At 38.1% G+C, this 22819-nt stretch overlaps 2 protein-coding genes across 2 annotated transcripts in view; both read right to left on the minus strand.

Annotated features, from left to right (window-relative positions):
• Positions 1 to 22819, minus strand: part of LOC117343460 (neuronal acetylcholine receptor subunit alpha-10-like) — a 127119-nt gene that overhangs the window by 81851 nt on the left and 22449 nt on the right. Inside the window, exon 2 of the mRNA XM_033905815.1 lies at positions 1792 to 1992. The gene's annotated coding sequence lies outside the window, so the exon portion shown is untranslated. The remainder of the gene's footprint in view (positions 1 to 1791; positions 1993 to 22819) is intronic.
• Positions 12322 to 18467, minus strand: LOC117343459. Its single transcript, XM_033905814.1, has 2 exons — positions 13459 to 18467; positions 12322 to 13039 (listed from the first exon to the last, which is right to left on the minus strand). Exon 1 carries the CDS (start codon positions 18015 to 18017, stop codon positions 13812 to 13814), a length of 4206 nt encoding a protein of 1401 aa, XP_033761705.1. The 5' UTR covers positions 18018 to 18467; the 3' UTR covers positions 12322 to 13039; positions 13459 to 13811.

A 22819-nucleotide genomic window follows, 5' to 3' on the forward strand; every position in this document is an offset into this window, starting at 1 on the left:
TGATTTATGTTCCGAAAACTGCTTGGTACGACTGCTCCACATCTCTACGAATATTGAGCGAATCCAAAAGGGGGAGTCAGGAAAAACCGAGATTGGTCTAAACAAATTTCCAGATGTAAATGAAGGTGTCATTACATCATGATTCAATAAAATTGGTAAAATCGGTAAAATCTGAGGAATTTATAAAATTAAAAAACGACAGACGTCGGAAACAAAAACTCAACAACCTTCCAATAATGTCAAAGGATTGTACAGACAACAAACAACTGAGCAGCCCCTTCAAACATGAATTTAGAACTAAATGTAGGCGTAATGTTTCCGTAACTAGACATTTATTGACCATGTCTACGTATATCACCCGAAAGCCCGAGGCACTACAGACGTATTCTACAACAGCCTCACACACAGAAATTTACTTCCTTAAGACGCAGGTTGACGAACTTTTTCGAACAGTTTTGTGGTAAACATTACGCCCTCACTGATAACTATTGCTTTGAGAAATTTGAATTTACTTGATGTTAGTGAGACTTGTGGTTCCGTGGACTCTACCTCTGTTTTAATTTTGAGAACATGACATTGTATGCATTTGAGGCATGTTTACATGATATTTGTTGTACATGAAGAAAAGACCGTTTTCGCCGTCCGGAAAAACTTGACTTTATACCAATGAAAATGTTAAAATGAAGCTCTGTATGTAAAGGTTGCTGACATTAAGGGATTTGAGCGTCACACAAATGGCAAACCGACTCAGATGGTTTATGGCGCTTTATATAAACAGCCTACAGGTCGCACACGAAAAACAGCTGTTACCAGACATTTAAAATTGGTCTCGGCTTCAACTGGTAATGATGTTGATACGACGTCCCTATCATTATTTTACTGTTGAAGATTAGCTCTTCCCATTCAAATACTCGTATTGTTCACTGCAACGAATTAACTACATGTAAGCTATTTTTCTAGTCGGATATATTACGATACTGTAAGCTTACAGACGCCAATATCTCTGAACGATCTTTCCCTGAAAATGTAGACAATTTGATGATTAAAATTGTTACATTACTATCTTTTCAAAAGGCACTCACACTTTCATTTACAAGTTCATGGTGTGAAAAATATTGAAATTTAGAAAATACAAGTCAAACAAACACTGCGAATCTACTTCCTAATGTCTCCCTTGACAATGCCCCACTTTTGGCCTTTAGTTGAGCGTTCGCCGTTGTGAGGAATGCTTTGGGTTCTTTCCCCGGCCGAGACATACCAGAGTCTTTAAAAATGGTAGTTGCTACTCCTGCTTAGCGCTCAGGATATTTGGAGTGGGACGACTGGTTCGCCCGTTGTCAGTACATTGTATAATGTGACCGGGTGGGGTGTCCTGTTGGGTGTCTTCGGCAGTATGCTTCAGTGAGGTAGCACTATAAATCGGCAAAAGTTCCGGCCTATCACAAGGAGACTTAACACGAACATACCGCAGCCTCCCAATACACACATGCGCACTCACCACACGCATGCATGTCGCACGCACGGGAGGCCGTCGTTAAATGACCTTAGCTGTTAATAGGACGTTAAACAAAATAAACCAAACATTAGCAGCTCCAAACTTGACGTATTTGTCGAACGGAGGTGCAGATGTCGGAACACAAACAGCGATACCTTTATTGTTGTCAAGGGAACCATAATGTTGAAGACGGTTCCAACTGTAGAAGTAATGACGAAAAAAAAAATAGTTAATGAAAAATAAAAAAAAATAAATAAAAAAACATTATAAAATATAATTAGGAAGTGTATACTTACATTCACGTCCACGTTCCAGTTGTACATCTAGACACAATCGCAAACTCCCGAAATCTCAAATAAATCCAATTCACTTCCCGTCACGCTGAGCCAATTGCAAAATTGCTGCGTGACTGTCAGGGCAGTTTTTTTTAATCTTTAATCACAGGCGTTCCCCATCGCCATTCGTTTTTGGCTCAGTCACGTGTGTAGCCGGAAAACCTGCAATATATAGATATAATATGCATGTACATTGTATATTGATACTGTGTGTGTATATGGTGTATATACATCAGTATCACGGTAAGTATAGAGTAACGCCTTATCCATGACCTTACATGTAGCCATTGTTACCGACGGTTAGACACGTGCTCTCGTCCTCAGAACTCCCAGGATGAACATGACTACATGTACATTTTAGTAAAGTTTGCAGGCGTGTTGTGTCAGCGGAGGGCTTACTCGTCTAACGATCACTCACAGCTTACATTGCAAAAGTGATCACACTATCTCTACCATTGGAATTTTGTATATTTCGATCTGGTTTTAAAATATTCCCAAATGATTTGAAAAAAAATCTAGCTGTTCGATGTAAGAGGATGTTTAAGTGAGAGCCCTATTTGGGAAACATCACCTCTCGACAACTTAGACGCAGAGACCAGCGGCTTTACATTAGCAGACGCGGCATTGATGTTGATAATGGCTCCCATTGTTTCACAGTAAGTGCGGTTTTGGCGATTGTTACTTGTAGATATGAACGCAAACCACACAGATTACGTAGAAAGGTATCAGAATTAAAAAAAGAAAGAAAAAAAAGATAAATAAAGTTTCATTCCGATTTTAAAAAAAAACTACTTTTTTTAAGTACATGTATTGTCTTGAGGTTATGAGAAATCTCCGTGAGAGAACTGTTGCGTTTGATCTTCAACACTAACATCAGTACGGAGACAGGCTTGTAGAAAGTATATATGTAATTCATAATACTTAATGTTCAGATTGGATTAAACCGTAAGGTCTATCAGCTTGAACGGGAATAGTAACAATATGAACGATTTGTGTGATACGTACTGTAAACAAGGGAATTTACGCGAGGGGAAATTTTACGCGAAGGCAATTCGGAAGCGGAAATTCCTCCGCATGTATAATTTTGTGATAAAGAAAAAATCGTGGAAATAACCCCCACGTGAATAGATTACCTTTTTATATCGCGAAATTAAACCCCGAGGAAATAACCACATTTACAGTATATAGACTTGTCTGCAGATGACGCATTTGGTTATCCTTTTACACTCTTTATTATTACACCACTATTATATTTTCTGTGTGCAAAACGAGCAAGACTTGATGGAGGAAACCCTATCTGCATATTATCCTTTAACCAATAACGACGTATTAGTTACTTGTCAGCGGCTCACAAATGTCCGCCAAATCGTGACGTTAGGTGGTCTATCTATGCAAATCTTGATTTTCCCCATTTTCTGAGGAAAATACTATTGCAGTCAGCGGGTCAGCTGAACATGCAGTGCAATCTATACCCCTCTGATAAGCAATTGTCGCCAAAGATTTTTCTATTTTAAACAAAATTGGTGAGATTGTTCACAATCAATTCCGCTTTCCCCTGTCAACGTAGACTTTTTGGACTGTTTTGAGATACGGTGATGCTACATATAGGTACATTTTTTTTGTGTATATACAAAAAAACTTCTAAAGCTAGCGATGGTAAACATTCTGGTTTTGAGACCCGAACATGACTCTACAAGAAGGCTTTGTGTTCAAGTGGTAGGCCGCCGGGTTAGGTAACATGACCGAAGGGTCGCTAGTTCGATTCCCAGGAAAGATACTCAATTATATCCTTGATCATGATGCTTCTCTCCGCTGCCTTTAAAATTCATTCGAGATTATCAATCTCCGGACTTCCCGAGAATGTGTTTCACAGGAAAGATAGATTTACTCGTTACTTGGTTCCTAGTAAACGAGATAAAAAAGCAGAAATCATAAAGATGAACATATATCAAAACAAGATTAATTCTGTCATTTGGATAGAGATATTTAATTTCAAATACCTTTCAGAAGAAGAAAAATCATACTTTTCATTTGTTTATTTATTTTTATGTAGTTATCATGGTTTTCCAGATGTCTTAAAAACAGAAAAAAGTATACTTTCCTCCATTGCAACTGCCGTGCAGATTACAAATATACAAATGTATAATGCTTTCGCATTTGTTACATGCAGGATTAAATGGCTTTGTCTACATATCTAGACGATGTACGTTATATTTCAGAAGTGGATACTTTTCCTGTACATTGCTACCCCGGGGAGTTGAGGAGGACATTGGCTGGTTGCTTTAGACCCAATAACCACGAACAATGATTTGTAAAAACCGCTTTAAAACGGCCTCATTACAGTGATTATTTCTATAATTATTACAGAGATATTAAACTCTGTACCTATCATTTCAAATGTCAGGCGTCGTGAACATAACCTTTTACTAGCTTCAGACAGACTGGAAAAAAATTGTTCACGGAAAGAAATGACTTTCACTCTGGAAGACGAGGAAAGTATGGATATTTTTTCTTCAATTCGTCCATATAGACACATGTTATACATATAAAACATAAACACTCATATACGATAAACAATGTCCACGGATAACACGTGTCACCTAGAGTTGGTCGGCTCTTCCTTATTTACTTAACAGTCACTGGAAACGTAAAATGTTGGAACACTCTACGTTTCCATTCTCCGCATCATCATACCGCATTTTCATGAAAGGCGAACTGCTGTAAAATATATGGTCGTAAACTATATATGCTTGAACATATTTTTTGAAAATTCAATTACATAGAATATGAAATATCCCAAGGATGAAATCATGACAGTGATTGCATTACTTGAGACAATTTCTTTTCTTTCGGGTATGTTACAGATCTCTCAGCAGGCCATCGATTTTTTTTTTTTTTTGTTTTGTTTGTTTTTTTGTTTGACATATCAGTTTGACGTTATCAACAAATTTACTAGACCAGGTAACCTTTCCAATGCTTTATTTCGACCTTTAGATACATTGATAATGGTTTTTCATTTCCAAAACCAGAAACGTATTGACTATGTCAATTACAATATACATTTACTCTCAAGAACATCAAATCAAGGACACCGAAAACTCAATATTTCTTTAGAACAGAACCAAAATGGACGGTATTAATATAAGTTTACAGCTTGTTTTCCAATCCCACTGAAAGAATTAATTGCATTGTAGTGTAGTTTGTAAGTGTATTTGAATTAACTATTGCTTCAACTAAAATGGACGGCTTAAACATGATCTGTGTGGTAAGTGTGATGATTTCAATTTTTCTTTTGTAAACTTTCCATTTCGTGATAGCAGTATCGCTGCTTCCTAAACCTTCATGTCAATAAGGTGACTCAAATCTAAAGGCTTTGTTCATGATGCTTGTACAAAGACATACACGTAACAGCGTCTTAATTCTGGATATGCAGTTCTATATATGCATCTTTATTTCTAGAAGAGAAATTAAGAAAATGAAAATAATGAAGGCAAATGTTTTAAAAAGTAAACTAATAAGATATTGGATATTTTTGAAGAACAAGAACCAGGTGCGTCAAGTCTGAATAAGCGCCATGATCTTGTAGAATTTAGACGTGGTACATGATAATAGTGAACATCAGAAACTTGGTTCATGAGAAGAACTTTCACCCAAAAATGTACATCCATGTATATTTAGTAAAATATACAGTATATACTGAATGGTTAAGGTAAAGATACAGTATATACTGAATGATATATGTAAAGATACAGTATAAACTGAATGGTAAAGGTAAAGATACAGTATAAACTGAATGGTAAATGTAAAGATACAGTATATACTGAATGGTATATGTAAAGATACAGTATATACTGACTGGTAAAGGTAAAGATACAGTATAAACTGAATGATAAATGTAAAGATACAGTATAAACTGAATGGTAAAGGTAAATATACAGTATATACTGAATGGTAAAGGTAAAGATACAGTATATACTGAATGGTAAAGGTAAATATACAGTATAAACTGAATGGTAAAGGTAAATATACAGTATATACTGAATGGTAAAGGTAAAGATACAGTATATACTGAATGATAAATGTAAAGATACAGTATATACTGAATGGTAAATGTAAAGATACAGTATATACTGAATGGTAAATGTAAAGATACAGTATATACTGAATGGTACAGGTAAAGATACAGTATATACTGAATGATAAATGTAAAGATACAGTATAAACTGAATGGTAAAGGTAAATATACAGTATATACTGAATGGTAAAGGTAAAGATACAGTATATACTGAATGATAAATGTAAAGATACAGTATATACTGAATGGTAAATGTAAAGATACAGTATATACTGAATGGTAAATGTAAAGATACAGTATATACTGAATGATATATGTAAAGATACAGTATAAACTGAATGGTAAAGGTAAAGATACAGTATATACTGAATGGTAAATGTAAAGATACAGTATATACTGAATGGTAAATGTAAAGATACAGTATAAACTGAATGGTAAATGTAAAGATACAGTATAAACTGAATGGTAAAGGTAAAGATACAGTATATACTGAATGGTAAAGGTAAAGGTACAGTATATACTGAATGGTAAATGTAAAGGTACAGTATATACTGAATGGTAAAGGTAAAGGTACAGTATATACTGAATGGTAAATGTAAAGATACAGTATATACTGAATGGTAAAGGTAAAGATACAGTATATACTGAATGGTAAAGGTAAAGGTACAGTATATACTGAATGGTAAATGTAAAGGTACAGTATATACTGAATGGTAAAGGTAAAGGTACAGTATATACTGAATGGTAAAGGTAAAGATACAGTATATACTGAATGGTAAAGGTAAATATACAGTATATACTGAATGGTAAAGGTAAATATACAGTATATACTGAATGGTAAAGGTAAAGATACAGTATATACTGAATGGTAAAGGTAAATATACAGTATATACTGAATGGTAAAGGTAAAGATACAGTATATACTGAATGGTAAAGGTAAATATACAGTATATACTGAATGGTAAATGTAAAGCTGCAGCAGATATCTGTTTCTGATTGCACTCGTCAGTGAAGCAAAGAACGCCGAAGGGAAATAAGGAATATCAAACTGTGCGTTTTAAAGCTCAAATACAGACGAGGAGGATAGTTGTAATTTTTTTAAGAGACGCCGACAAGGAACTTACAGCACAAGGTTTCAAGAGATATAAGTAGATGAAGAATTATTGGTTGATTTAGAGTCGTCATCATGTATTATTGGTCAATAACATATTTCCTTTGCTTAGATTTACTAAACGTGCCTGGTTCTATGGTTAGCATTACCCCCCTTCAGTATCTATACACTTTTGCCAGCGGTGTTAAAGGGCCTCAATGCCACTTTTATAGAACTCCTTTTCTTGGCTGTTCAGAAGTCATCCACGGCATGTTAGGCTTAAGGTTTGGGTGCCTGAAATAGCTGTTTTCAGTTTTGGAAATAGATGAAAGTCTGATGGAGCGAGATCAAGTGAATAAGGCGGATGTTCTATCAATTTAAAGTCACAATCGTGAATGGCAGCCATGGCAATGACAGACTCTTTCACCCAAATCCTAACCCTAACCGATTTTTTTCCATGTTGCAAAAGCCGCTGGTCTTGTTTACTTTAGTGCTACCTCGTCGAAATAAACTAACCAAATGAGACAAGTCCTTGGGTACACGGCCCTATATAGTCAGAAAATAGTATGCTTAAACAGAACATCCTTGAGTATCTCCTTCAATACGAGCCTCACAACTTATCAATCAGCCGTCGTACTTTTAGTATTGCATGTTTGTGTATGTCTAGTTTTGTGTAAGGCTTGTGTAAGGCTAGTTTTGTGTATGTCTAGTTTTGTGTAAGGCTAGTTTTGTGTAAGGCTAGTTTTGTGTATGTCTAGTTTTGTGTAAGGCTAGTTTTGTGTAAGGCTAGTTTTGTGTATGTCTAGTTTTGTGTAAGGCTAGTTTTGTGTATGTCTAGTTTTGTGTATGTCTAGTTTTGTGTATGTCTAGTTTTGTGTAAGGCTAGTTTTGTGTATGTCTAGTTTTGTGTATGTCTAGTTTTGTGTATGTCTAGTTTTGTGTAAGGCTAGTTTTGTGTAAGGCTAGTTTTGTGTATGTCTAGTTTTGTGTAAGGCTAGTTTTGTGTATGTCTAGTTTTGTGTAAGGCTAGTTTTGTGTATGTCTAGTTTTTCGTGATGTTCGTCTGTGTAATGTCCTTCTAAAATGTCATTTTTGTGCGGTTTTAATTTCTGTGATGTCAGTTTTGTGCGGTGTTTATTTCTGTGATGTCAGTTTTGTGCGGTGTTTATTTCTGTGATGTCGGTTTTGTGCGGTGTTTATTTCTATGATGCAGTCTTGTTCGGGGATTATTACTGTGATGACGATTTCATTTGATTTGTAATATGCATGTATTCATTTGACATTCTCATATACCAAATGTACCACTATATCACAGTAATAACAACCATGTCCCCTGGGAGCATTTTGGCGCTACCAGCCTACACACGACATTTCCTGCGCTGCCCTTCCACATTCCACATAGCTTAGTCGACTGGAACACAACAGAGTAAATTATTTTTTTCAAAGATACAATACAATGTCGGGACTCGAACTAGCGAACCTTCGGTCACGTAGCCCAGCCTCCAGCTATGAAGCCTGCATGACTCTGTCAATTTTGTTACTTTTCAGTTAACTCTATTCAGTTTTATTTTGATTTACTAAGTTAGTACTTGTTTATTGTTCTGGAATAATATAAATAAATCTAAATTAATTAGGAAACTTAATAATCCCGCCAAATGTGTTGTAGTTATCGCTGACGTACAAGTGGAAGTGTACGACCCTCGTATCACGATTCCAGTTCCCATACCCATGTGTTCTTCTTTTCGAATATGAATAAAATAACGGTGACATTTAAGCATAGCTTCCAAAAATTGATCACGTGGGCTTGTGAGTCATGGCAACTGGCCAATGTAAGTAGATTACGCAATGACATATAGATGGAAATTAAAAGATATATGCTCATTTTAATCTCTGTGGACCTGTTAAGCGCCTCTTTGATACCGATCACGTAGGTAAGTATGTTTTCATCCAATGACGGAGCGTTGTCCATTGGCAGGTCTCAAGGTAACTTGATAAAAGCCCAAATGTTCAGATGTATTCGCATGCCACTTTCGTTTTATATCTTTCGTCAAAAATGATTTCACATTTTCTTTACTGATGATATGGCTTTTTACGGTACTCAGCAGCTGAGGAAATCTTGGCTTGGTTAACACGGCACACAACATCAAAGTACCTACTCACATCATAATGTAAATTGTGAAGCCTCTATGGTTCTCGCCTCTGTTCGTTAGGACAGATTTGGAAAAAAAACCAGCCGATACACATCCGAGTTCGACTCGATCACTATCAATCCTAAATTGTCACTAACGATATAACCAGACACATTGCAGTTGTAAAACTATGAAAATTAAACGCGTCACATTCAAATCAGCAACATCAATCGGGATAATTGATGTTTAAACACATCTTGGTTTTAAAATGTGACGCCTTTTCACTTTTAATGATTTCGAACTTCACCTGGAATGATCTGTGGCGTTAATGATCCCGAAACGATGTCGTATATATTTAAAATTTGGCAGGGATCACCCAATCATTGTATTGTACCGAACTTTGACACGCGTCACCCGAACATTGTATTGTACCGAACTTTGACACGTGTCACCCGAACATTGTATTGTACCGAACTTTGACACGTGTCATCCGAACATTGTATTGTACTGAATTCTGGAACGGGGCAAGACACATTATATTGTATCGAAATCTGACAAGGGGCCAAGAAACATTGTATTGTAGCGAGTTCTGACACAGGTCAAGAAACATTGCATTGTAGCGAATTCTGACAGGGGTCAAGAAACATTTTATTGTGAATTCTGACAGGGGTCAAGAAACATTGTATTGTAACGAATTCTGACACTGGTTAAGAAACATTGTATTGTAGCGAATTCTGACAGGGGTCAAGAAACATTGTATTGTAACGAATTCTGACATTTGTTAAGAAACATTGTATTGTAGCGAATTCTGACAGGGGTCAAGAAACATTGTATTGTAACGAATTCTGACAGGGGTCAAGAAACATTGTATTGTAACGAATTCTGACACTGGTTAAGAAAAATTGTATTTTAGCGAATTCTGACACTGGGCAAGAAACATTGTATTGTAGCGAATTCTGACAGGGGTCAAGAAACATTGTATTGTAGCGAATTCTGACAGGGGTCAAGACACATTGTATTGTAACGAATTCTGACACTGGTTAAGAAACATTGTATTGTAGCGAATTCTGACACTGGGCAAGAAACATTGTATTGTAGCAAAATTCTGACACGGCCAAGAAACATTGTATTGTAGCGAATTCTGACAGGGGTCAAGAAGCATTGTATTGTACTTGTATATGGACATTGAGAATGGTAAATTTTCTGCAAAAAAATTACTACGGGAGACTCATGACGATCAGCGCATAAATAAAGACGCACGGACATGGACAAAAAAAAAACATTTTGAAAATGGAAAATTTGTCGTTATATTTCATTATCACTCACCCATCCAAATGTATTTTACGAAACATTCATTGCCAACTGACCGTTGACATTTTGTTACTAAATTACTCAAAACTATAAAAAAACAGATTGATGTTTAGTTCATTTTTAATGAACAAGGTCTTCTTTGTTTAAATTCATAAAATATTAAAGGTTCACCATTCAGAAATATCTGTTTGCGATAAGAGTCATATTATGTCCTTTAATGTTCTAGTGTATGAACGACTGCTATATTGTGACCACTCGCGAATGTGACTTCCGTTACATTTTACTTCGACCCGCATGTGATTAGCCTCGTTAAACGCCATGTCTTCATCTCCTTTTATGTTTAAAAGGTATCACATTTGACCTCGGTTTGTCGAGTTTTAGTTATAATTGTTATAATTACCGTTTTGTTTAGCCCAATCATAATTAAGTCAGCGACTAATTAACAAATACGGATTGAACAGACGTGTGATGGAGCATTCTTTGCTTATAACAAACGCACAACTCAAAGAACGGTGACACTGCAATTGGACCCTAATGAATAGAAATGTGTGAAGGTACTTAAATCTATTATCCCGGATTACGAAACTCTAAGGGACAATAAATATCATTTGGGATGTTGAAACGATAAGTGACTAAATGGACAGAATTTGATATACAATGTAAGACGGAAATAAAAAAAGAAAAAGAAAACTATTATCAGCTTTTCTTGAAAGTGAGGATTCCACATACCCCCACCACATTAACACTTTGGTATAATCACCTCCCTGGGAGTCTATAGGATTAATGTCCCATCCTTACTTAACCTCCCGCATCAGCAACCTCTAAAATGTTAAAATAATAAAAAACCATCTTCACTGGCCTAGGGATTGTACTGAGTTTGTAGTGAACCTGCAAACTTTGATCTAAGGTGCATATTTTACAATGCTATATAAACGCAAGTACATGTTCAATACGCATTAGCTCTTGGTTGTCGTTTGCCGATTTAGCCTTTGAAACAGAGAGTGCAAGACTACGCGTCAAACATTAGTCCAACAGACAACGTTGAATAATTCATCGTCTTGTTTTCAAATTGTCTCTATATAAGCAAGACGAATGTGCTTACATAAAAGGCTTGTGATTACCTCCAAGACAAAGCCAGGTTTTTACGAGAGTGCTAAATTTCCCCTATATATACTTATAGGATGAGATACGTTAGCATTACCACGAGACGGCCAGCAGTGGCGCGGATGTTAAAGGCACGCCACCAAGTTGTTAAAGAATGTGACTCGTATAGCATGTATTTATCGACGTATTTTGTTTCAAAATGAAACAATAAAACTGGAACCAAATCAGCGGTGATTGTCATCAAGCTTGTAGATGTCACGTTGGGCACATCTTGTTATTTGACCACCATGTTGTTGGCTCCACTCCCATCATGCAACAGGGTCATGCTGTATGAACGCTTCTTCCTATCAAACTGTCTTCAGATCTTGGATTTCATTATTTTTTTCTTCCACTTCTGAATATGATCTTACTATGATATTTTTTTTATAACTTCCACCTCCCGCGGACATAGATGACGTCACAAACATGTCTGACCTTGTACAATGAGTACATCCTGTTACATCTGTGTAGTTTCAAAACTAAAATTTTATCGCCACGAAGAAAAAAAACGACCACAAGTTTGTAATGATATAGGCGCGTTTCTCATTTGAGTCTCCGAACATAGGAAAGCAGGAGGGGGTGTACTTGACTTGGAGGGGGTCGGATGGGGATGGGGGTTGAGGGTTTGATGGGGGTGATAAGCGATGATTACAATTAGTTTCCTATTACCCTAAAGACGTTATTGGTCTTTATTCTCGGTGTGTTACGACGCCGTTTCATTACGAGGTTGATGTAGATGTCAACGTATGCCGAGCAAATGATGTTGTTATTGATAAAATAAGGCTCGATTACAATATTTACATTTATTTACATTATCTACATAAACATATTGGTCATATATGGCATACTCTTTCACACTCGCTATAAACCACTCTTACACAAATATTAATAAATCTATATATGTATATAAAACCCTAATCTACACTAATACATATATATATTACACCACTACACTATATCACTATGTTATAGTCAAACAGTCTGATAACTCAAATCTCTGTTCACAACAAAGTCTATCCTCCACGAACAAATACAAATGTCTCCATCACAGAATGTTCCGCCTTTTGACTGTAGCTGAACAGTATCTCAGCTGACAAATACAAATGTCTCCATCACAGGATGTTCCGGCCTTTGACTGTAGCTGAACAGTATCTCAGCTGCTGATTCGTCTCCGGTAAACACCTGGTCCACTACATCACCGGGTCCCCATACCTCAGCATGAACGTGACACTCCCGGCATCCATACTAGGAAGTAGTGTCTAACTGCGGGCTGTACCAACAGTATAACCCTCTCAGGATACACATATCCTCAACACAACATGAATGTCTATTCATGACGCACGACTTATGGTGTGTACAAACATCCGTAGATGCCAACTGGAGTTCCATCTTCCTCGGCCCTTATAGGCTACCGTAGATTTTGTTAGCAGACAAACTGAGTAGTCTGGACTGGATAATAAGCTACAAATATAAATAACGACAATAACTATGCTATTCCATCCTATTATATATTACATATATACTATACACTAGCAATGGAATATCTATATAGAAATACCCATAATTTACACTATGCCATGCTATACATATATATATATATAGTATACACCCGTCGCTCACTAGGAAACCGCACTGTCACACGATCACATCCTTATATTAATGTATAAACATACAATTACTCTATAATACAATTGCATATGGTGATATAATGATATAAATACATAGGGCTCGAACCCCTTCGCACTCACTACTCACCGTACATATCTACTGCACACCTGTTTACTAATCTATATATTATAATTACACGTCAAAACACTCACAGAATCAAATAACTTACAAATAACATACACACATATCTTAGGTAATTACCGAACACTTACCGTGAGCTGTAGTTCACGCTTATTCGTTGAACTCCCTCAAATTCACCCACTGTCGTGTATACCACAGGTTACGCCATTGTTTACCTGTCTTTTTTCTCCACACACAGCCCATGCGCGTGCCCAGGTAATTCCCGCGCTTTGCCTTGCCCGCGAAATTTAAATATACTTACCTGTTCCACGAGTCAATCACTAATACTTACCATGAATAATGCCTAAAATGTCGACATGTGACACACGCCCCCATTTAGAAAAATGAAATAGGTAACATATTTCATTTTCACATCACACATAAGACATTTACTCCTAAAACTATATATCCTGGAAAGTAGACAAAACTCCTGAATTCCTCCATCCTACAGCCTGCTGAGGCAATCTGCACTGACGTTGTCTTTGCCTCTGATTGCTCGAATTGTGAAACGGTACGGCTGTATCTGCAAAGCCCATCGCATGAGTCTTGCATTGGTCCCTTTCATCTTGTTGAGATATAGCAACGGCTGGTGATCAGTCTCGAGAGTGAATTGTCGCCCATAAAGATATTTCTGGAACTTCAAGATTCCCCATATCACCGCCAAACATTCCTTCTCTACCACAGCATAGGATGTTTCACCGCCTTTAAGCTTTCGACTGGCATAGGCAACAGGAAATAAGGTTCCTTCATCCTCTTGCAAAAGAACGGCACCAAGCCCGTAGTCTGACGCATCGGTCTGTAGCACAAACTCCTTTTCAATATCAGGCAGTTTGAGTATCGGACTGGATGATAGCATCTTCTTCAAAGTAATGAATGCTCTCTCTTGTGCCTCCTTCCATTGAACTCGATGTGGCTGTCCCTTTCTAGTCAAATCAGTTAACGGAACTGATATCGAAGCAAAGTCTGGTATGAACTTCCTGTAGAAGCCTGCCATTCCCATGAATGATCTAACTTGCTTCTTTGTCTCTGGTGTCGGCACTTCAAGGATAGCTTTTATCTTTTCTGGATTTGGCGCAAGACATTGATCTCCGACTATATGACCAAGGCACTCCAGACTTCCATAGCCAATAGCACATTTGGTAGGTCTGGCTGTAAGTCTCGCTCCTCGAAGCCTCTGGAATAGCGCTCTCAAGACAGAAACATGTTCTTCCCATGTCCTTGTGTACACAAGAATGTCATCTATGAAGCTCTCAATCCCAGTCATGTCCTTGAGCAATTTCCTCATAATTCGGCAAAACGTAGCAGGCGCATTAACCAAACCAAAAGGCATCACAGAGAACTCGAACAGACCAACAGGAGTCGAAAACGCGGTTTTCTGTTTCGCTGATTGAGCCATGGGCACCTGCCAATACCCTTTACTGAGGTCAAGTCGAGAAAAGTACCGATGTCCAGATAGCCGTGCAAAGATATCATCCGCATTCGGCATAGGCTCCGCATCAAAAATGGTGACTCTATTTAGCTGTCGGTAGTCGATGCAAAATCGATTACTGCCATCTTTTTTCTTGACGATCACCACTGGAGCAGAATACGGGGACTCGGATGGTGTTATCACGCCCATCTTTAACATTTTCTTGACTTCATCTTGTATCGTCTTCTTCATATTGTAGGGTATGTTATGGCTCTTAGCTCTGACTGGCTCCTCTGTCAATGTTACGATGTCATGTTGTCCTAGGTTAGTTTTCCCTGGAACATCCGTGAGAACATCCTCAAACTCATCCAACAAATTCTGAACATCCTTCCTCCGCTCCTTACTAAGCAACTCTGATATCAGAACATCCTCAGACGTCTCAGTTCTTGTCGGCTCAGGTGACGTAACAATCTCATCTTCTGTAAACGCTCCACCATTACCGTCTCCTTCCTCAATAGCCATGGCAGAAATTACAGATAGAACACCTGGCACATCCTTGACTGCACAGCCCGTCTCCCTGTCCACATAGAGTCGTAGCAGGTTGGCATGGTATGTCTTTGACTTTCCATCGACTTTGACCTTGTAGTCCATGGACCCCTTTCTCTCCTCTATCATATATGGTCCTTTCCACTGCATTAATAACTTGTTCCTTTTCGTAGGAAGCAATACTAATACTTTCTGCCCAGGATTCATCTTCCTGTCTTTCGCCTTCTTGTTGTAGTAGATCGATTGTCGAGCCCTCGCTGATTTCAGATTCTGCTGAGCCATCTTGCAAGTCTCTTCCAATCGCTCCTTCAGATCAATCACATATTGATAAGTGGTCTTGATATCAGGGTCCTGAATATCCTTGGTCCACAGTTCCCTAAGAATCATCATCGGTCCCCTCACCTTGCGTCCATAGAGCAACTCAAATGGCGAGAAACCAAGACTTTCCTGTGTAACTTCTCTATAGGCAAACAACAAGGCGTTGATATATTTATCCCAATTACGAGGTCTTTCAGAACACATCCTTCGCAACATCTGCTTCAGGGTACCGTTGAATCGTTCAACGAGGCCGTTACACATCGGATGATACGGTGTCGTAGTTAACTGACGAATAGACAGCAACCGACTTACCTCTCGCATCAAATCCGAGGTAAACTGCGCACCCTGATCCGTCAAGACTTCCTGGGGTATGCCAACTCGACTATAGACATCAACTAAAGCCTCAGCAACCCGTTCAGCTTCTATTCCCTTCAATGGCACTGCTTCGGGGTATCTTGTCGCATAGTCAACAATGGTAAGTATATACCGATTGCCTCTCTCTGTTACTGGATCCAATGGTCCCACAATATCAATGGCCACCCGATGAAAAGGAATGTCGATCAACGGCATCGATCCAATTGGTACCTTACCAACCTTTCCTTTAGGGTACGTCCGCTGACAGACGTCACAAGACCGACAGTATCTTGTCACATCAGAAGTTATTCCTGGCCAGAAAAATTCCGTGGTTATTCTCTCCAGTGTCCTCTTCGCTCCCATGTGACCTGCCATCATGGATTCGTGAGCTAACTGCAGAACTGTTGGTCTGTACACCGTAGGAACCACAAGCTGTTTAAATAAGTGTCCATTTGCAGAAATAGGGCTCTTGAACTCTCTGAACAAAAGTCCCCTGGATACATAAAACCGAGATTGGCCACCATCGGAACGGTCCTTCGTAGTTCCATTCTTCGCCATTTCCCAAACGGACTTCAGACTATCATCTTCCCCTTGAGCAGTTTTGATATCCACCGGTGACCCTAGGTCTTTTACACTTGGCACTTTGATCGGACGATACGGCTTATCCTCTTTACGCTTCTGTGCTCTTGTCTGTACTGCATGTGCGTCCAACCCCTCATCTCGCTTCCAATCCTTATCTGGATCATATGGCTTCCTGGCTCCCTTGATATTACCAAGTATCAAGTCATATACCGGGGTATCCATACACCACGCCCGAACTTTACCTTTAAAGTAAGGAGTATCCACCACTGGGTAAGCAACAGGAACATCAACCTTTTGTCCGTTGGCTAAGACACACGTCTCTGTCTCACTAGTGCGATCCTCATCTCTTACAAGACATGTCCGGACAATACATCGCTCACAACCAGAGTCCCGTAAAACTGACGCAGGATGGTTCCCAACAAATCCTTGTACGACCGGCATTTCCGTCGTTTCGTTGCAAGACGCAGTTACATGTGCATCCTCGTCAGCCGTCTTCGTTACACTCTTTACTTGCGTAACACCTGACTTTCCGTCTTTCTTCTTGTCCTTAGAAGCAACATAATTAGCTCCATTCTTCTTCTTACTAACCTTTTGTGGACAATTGAATGAAAGATGGTCTGTTTTCTGACAAATGTAACAATGCTTCACAGAACCAGTGTTCGGTTTGTCTTTAGGTCCCGTATCAGTAATCTTGCTAGACTGTCCCTGCTGATTCGTGTTGCTGGAAGTTGACTTATGCCCTCCATACTTCGGCCTAGCTAAGCTGGATGCATCACCTCGTGCCTCAGCATACTGGTCAGCAAGTTTGGACATCTCTCCAATAGATTTAGGAATTCTCTCCTTAAGGAACAACGTAAGATCCGTTCCACAGGCACGAAGAAATTGGTCTCGAACCATCAAATCCTTCAGTCCTTCGAAGCTTTTCTCTATACCTGCCATCTCCAACCATCTTTGAAAATAACTGTCGAGTCTAACAGCAAACTGGCTAAAGGTCTCACCTTTTTCCGGTCTACCATCTATGAACCGCTTCCGGAAACCTTGCTCTGTCATCTCGAATCTCTTCAGTAGAGCACATTTCAGCACCTCATAGTCTAGACTCTGCTCAACAGGAAGTCTCGAAAAAACATCAAGGGCTCTTCCTTTCAGCAACACACTCAGGTTGGGTGCCCACTGACTATCCTTAACCCATCCTTGTGTTGTCGCGTACCGCTCAAACCTCTGTAAGTACGAATCAATGTTATCCTTTCCCTCTTCGTAAGGAGGAAGTTTTGGCCCCTTGATAACAGAACGTGAACTCGGTGGGGGTGCTCCACTCACTTGTCTGCTCTTCATTTCCAACAACTGCAGCTGTCGCTCATGCTCTCGCATAGACCTAGCCTCTCGTTCCTTCTCTAACTCTGCCTGTATTCTTAACATGTTCAGTTCCCTCTCACTACGTTCCATTTTCCAGCTCTCTCTGATTCTGTCTTTCCTCACGCTCCCTCGCTTGTTCTTTGAGAATAAAATCCTGAAGATCTTTTCCTTTTAATTCAAGTTCTTCTCCAAGACGTTTCAATTCTTGAGTAGAGGACATGGTGGGGAAAAAAATGAAAACCAGAGCTACATATACAATAAATCAACCAATAAAATAGAAAACCCATAGACACTTACCCTAAACAAAACCTGTAAGGGAAACGTCAATGCTAAGGTTACTTACCTGTATCAAATGAAATAACCTCATACACCGTATCTGAAAGGAATATGCTAATTCTAAGGTCACTTACCTTCAGCAGTCAGTACACGTTCTGCTCCGGTTATTACACTAACAACTACCCTAGCTGAAAGAAGAAACTAGCATGGACCACTCACAGGATCTCACTAAGGCAACCAACATATCCGTTCACAACTACAAACAACATCCCACCGCTGCCACCAAAAATTGTCAACGTATGCCGAGCAAATGATGTTGTTATTGATAAAATAAGGCTCGATTACAATATTTACATTTATTTACATTATCTACATAAACATATTGGTCATATATGGCATACTCTTTCACACTCGCTATAAACCACTCTTACACAAATATTAATAAATCTATATATGTATAAAAACCCTAATCTACACTAATACACATATATATATTACACCACTACACTATATCACTATGTTATAGTCAAACAGTCTGATAACTCAAATCTCTGTTCACAACAAAGTCTATCCTCCACGAACAAATACAAATGTCTCCATCACAGAATGTTCCGCCTTTTGACTGTAGCTGAACAGTATCTCAGCTGACAAATACAAATGTCTCCATCACAGAATGTTCCGGCCTTTGACTGTAGCTGAACAGTATCTCAGCTGCTGATTCGTCTCCGGTAAACACCTGGTCCACTACATCACCGGGTCCCCATACCTCAGCATGAACGAGACACTCCCGGCATCCATACTAGGAAGTAGTGTCTAACTGCGGGCTGTACCAACAGTATAACCCTCTTAGGATACACATATCCCAACACAACATGAATGTCTATTCATGACGCACGACTTATGGTGTGTACAAACATCCGTAGATGCCAACTGGAGTTCCATATTCTTCGGCCATTATAGGCTACCGTAGATTTTGTTAGCAGACAAACTGAGTAGTCTGGACTGGATAATAAGCTACAAATATAAATAACGACAATAACTATGCTATTCCATCCTATTATATATTACATATATACTATACACTAGCAATGGAATATCTATATAGAAATACCCATAATTACACTATGCCATGCTATACATATATATATATATAGTATACACCCGTCGCTCACTAGGAAACCGCACTGTCACACGATCACATCCTTATATTAATGTATAAACATACAATTACTCTATAATACAATTGCATATGGTGATATAATGATATAAATACATAGCGCTCGAACCCCGTTCGCACTCACTACTCACCGTACATATATATTGCACACCTGTTTACTAATCTATATATTATAATTACACGTTAAAACACTCACAGAATCAAATAACTTACAAATAACATACACACATATCTTAGGTAATTACCGAACACTTACCGTGAGCTGTAGTTCACGCTTATTCGTTGAACTCCCTCAAATTCACCCACTGTCGTGTATACCACAGGTTACGCCATTGTTTACCTGTCTTTTTCTCCACACACAGCCCATGCGCGTGCCCAGGTAATTCCCGCGCTTTGCCTTGCCCGCGAAATTTAAATATACTTACCTGTTCCACGAGTCAATCACTAATACTTACCATGAATAATGCCTAAAATGTCGACATGTGACAGTAGATATCAACACTGGATGACAAGGTTATATTATCAGTGTCAATGTTGATTTCTATTTTGACGTTAGTTGTCATGGTGATACATTTGAATGTAGATTTCGCCTTTAGTTGCGCTCGATATAAATTCAACGCGTCGAAAGCATTGTGTAGAAAGTAATATTCAATTTTATATCACGCATTTCCAAACTTACGAATCTTATTGCAGATAGTTAAAGAGACACTTGTATAATTACCACCGAGACTGATTTACTCGTAGTCAGTGTCACTGATAAAGATTGTAATTCTGTTATCTGTGTGTAAACAAACCTAGTTTCTATTTTGTATGTGTATATATACATATTGATCCATCTAAATATGCATACAATTTATACCCCCCTTCTTTTCAATTTCAAAAATCAATCTAAATGTAGACATATTGATTTTTCTCTATATAGCTAAACTATTTGCTTTATCCCGAAGTTTGAAATAATCTTTGATCAAATCATATTAAACTATTTTCGAAAAAAAATTGTTATTGACATTCTTTAACAGTTTGGATTTTCATTATTGCATTACACACTTACACATGTATATAAATCTTCGTCCCAAATACATTATTGTGTTTGATAGGACTTTACTAGTAACAAGACTCATTCTGTTCTACAAAATCATACACCAACATGTAGCCATAGAATGCAGCAACATCCTTCACCCAACAGACTCTAGAACCAGACAAGCACACCCCTACACTTACAAACACATATATGCTACCAAGGACACATATAAATTCTCCTTCTTTCCTCACACAATTACACAATGGAACCTCCTCCCGGTAGCAGCAGTACAGTTCACCACACTAGAGGGCTTCAAGGCACACATACCACACTCAGTCCTTGAACCCCTCATAAACAAATACTAGGTCAACAAGTTTTTTTCATCCTTTTAACCATACTAAACAAAAAACAAAACAAAAATCTCATTCTTTTTAAATCAGCACCACTGTGCACTCAACACCAAAACACTCCACGAAATTGTCATTATTGACGGAAGGGAGTTACTATAAGAAGAAGAACCCTTGCAACATGTCTCTTTTACTGTAACAAAATAGATTGGTGGGTTAACTCCAAATGAAGTTGTTTTTTTTATCAGTCGCAAATTTTCAAAGCCCGGTTTCGAAATGTTCTTGTTGAAAAATACAACTTTATTTGTTTAGCTAGTACCATCTTATTTGCATCATGTTTCAAAAAATATAAATCATTCATTTTTAAAGCGATTAGGAGTCCCTTTTGTCATTCTGAGCATCTGCTTAAATGATTATAAAGGGCTTAGTACGTTTTCCCAATAGCCTCACTAAAACTCGGTATTCACGGTAAACTTTTTACACGAAGAGAAAGCCTATATTATTAAGAAGTTCCCTCCCCTTTTTTCCCCCGACATGCGCCATGTGGGTTTTTTTCTTTCTTTACAGGTAGCTTGAGATCTGTTATCCTTTCCTATAAAATTGTTTAAATCAAAAGATTAACCAGGACCTTGGGTGAACAGGGGTCACGGTACCAGTATATCTTGAAAACACATGAAATTACATTATTATCAGTTAGGATATTTATAGTGGTGTTTGGCCTCGACACTAGTTATAAAACATACTTACTGTTTTACATTTTACCATGTTCTGCTAGCTTGTTATTCCCATTGGAAGCACCAAATTAACCGTCCCAGCCGAGGATTGGTGGCCCTTACCTATCGCAACATAAACAAGACACAAAATCGAAGTGTCAAGCCACTTAAAGATATAAAGAAACGATTTCCAATCCTCTGTAACATATCTACGTGATGTATATTTTATGTATGCCAAATAGTTTTTACACGAGTATCTCGCTGCTTATCACGTGACGGGAAGTGATCGATCTTTGGTGTTTGGAGGAGTAAAACTCGTATGTCTCAATGCTTGTCGACAGAATCAGGTATATCATGTTATACTGTGCGCTAAAAATCCAATTCACATCTGACAAAATGTTTATTTTCTTTGATGTTTTAATGTCTGTCGTCACGGCAACTGACACTATACAATATTCGTTGCGTAAATTAGGAAGAATGCGATTATAACAGTATATATTTCCAACACGACCGAAGGCACGGTGTAAAAACCATGATATTATCTTAAAGATATTGAATTCATAATTATCGCCCATTAACAAAATGGTTCAAATTTCGAGCTCGGAATAAATTAAGAGGAAATATGTCAGCTTCTAGCAGCATTCCTCTTTGAAATATGAAGCAATCGTTGTCAAATCACAATTTATTAATTTTTATGTTTAGAAATTTACGATAAATCTAACAGATTCCCATTTGTAGTGTGTATCGTACATCACTGTGTAGAGACAGATGTTTGCGATTTTATCCTTATCGAAACAAAAAAGTATGAGATTTAGTTTTGTTGTTTCCGAATCGTTCTTTGAGATATCCCCAAGGTATCAAAAATAAAAAAAATAAATAAGAAAAAATAAATAAAAATTCTTAACAGGCCATATTTGGAATGCTGCAGGTCAGCTACCAGACTGGCGACTGGTTTTAAAGGGCATGCTTTGATTTATGGATGCGTTATGCAGACTGTAACTTGTATACATTGCAGAAGAATTGGGTATGGGGATTTCTGAAATAAGTATGTGTCTGTTCGATCCTGTTCAGTTTTCCTGAAATCTCTAAAAAAAAAAAAAATCTAAAAATGCGTCTGCAAACGCACTCTTACATGTGACGACGGAACAGACATCCAATCACGATCTGGATCACCGTTAACATCTAATTACCAAGCAACAGACACGAGTTTAATTATCGTCTGCGATGGTTGTTCACAGAAAACATTTTACCTATCACTATAGTCAGAGTTCTCTACTTATATGGATTTTATCGAGATCTGTTTCGTTAAAACGAGACACATTTAGAATTACATGTCTATAACAAGTCCACGTGCGGGA

Source organism: Pecten maximus, chromosome 15 (assembly GCF_902652985.1).
Source record: "Pecten maximus chromosome 15, xPecMax1.1, whole genome shotgun sequence".
NCBI lineage: Eukaryota > Metazoa > Mollusca > Bivalvia > Pectinida > Pectinidae > Pecten > Pecten maximus.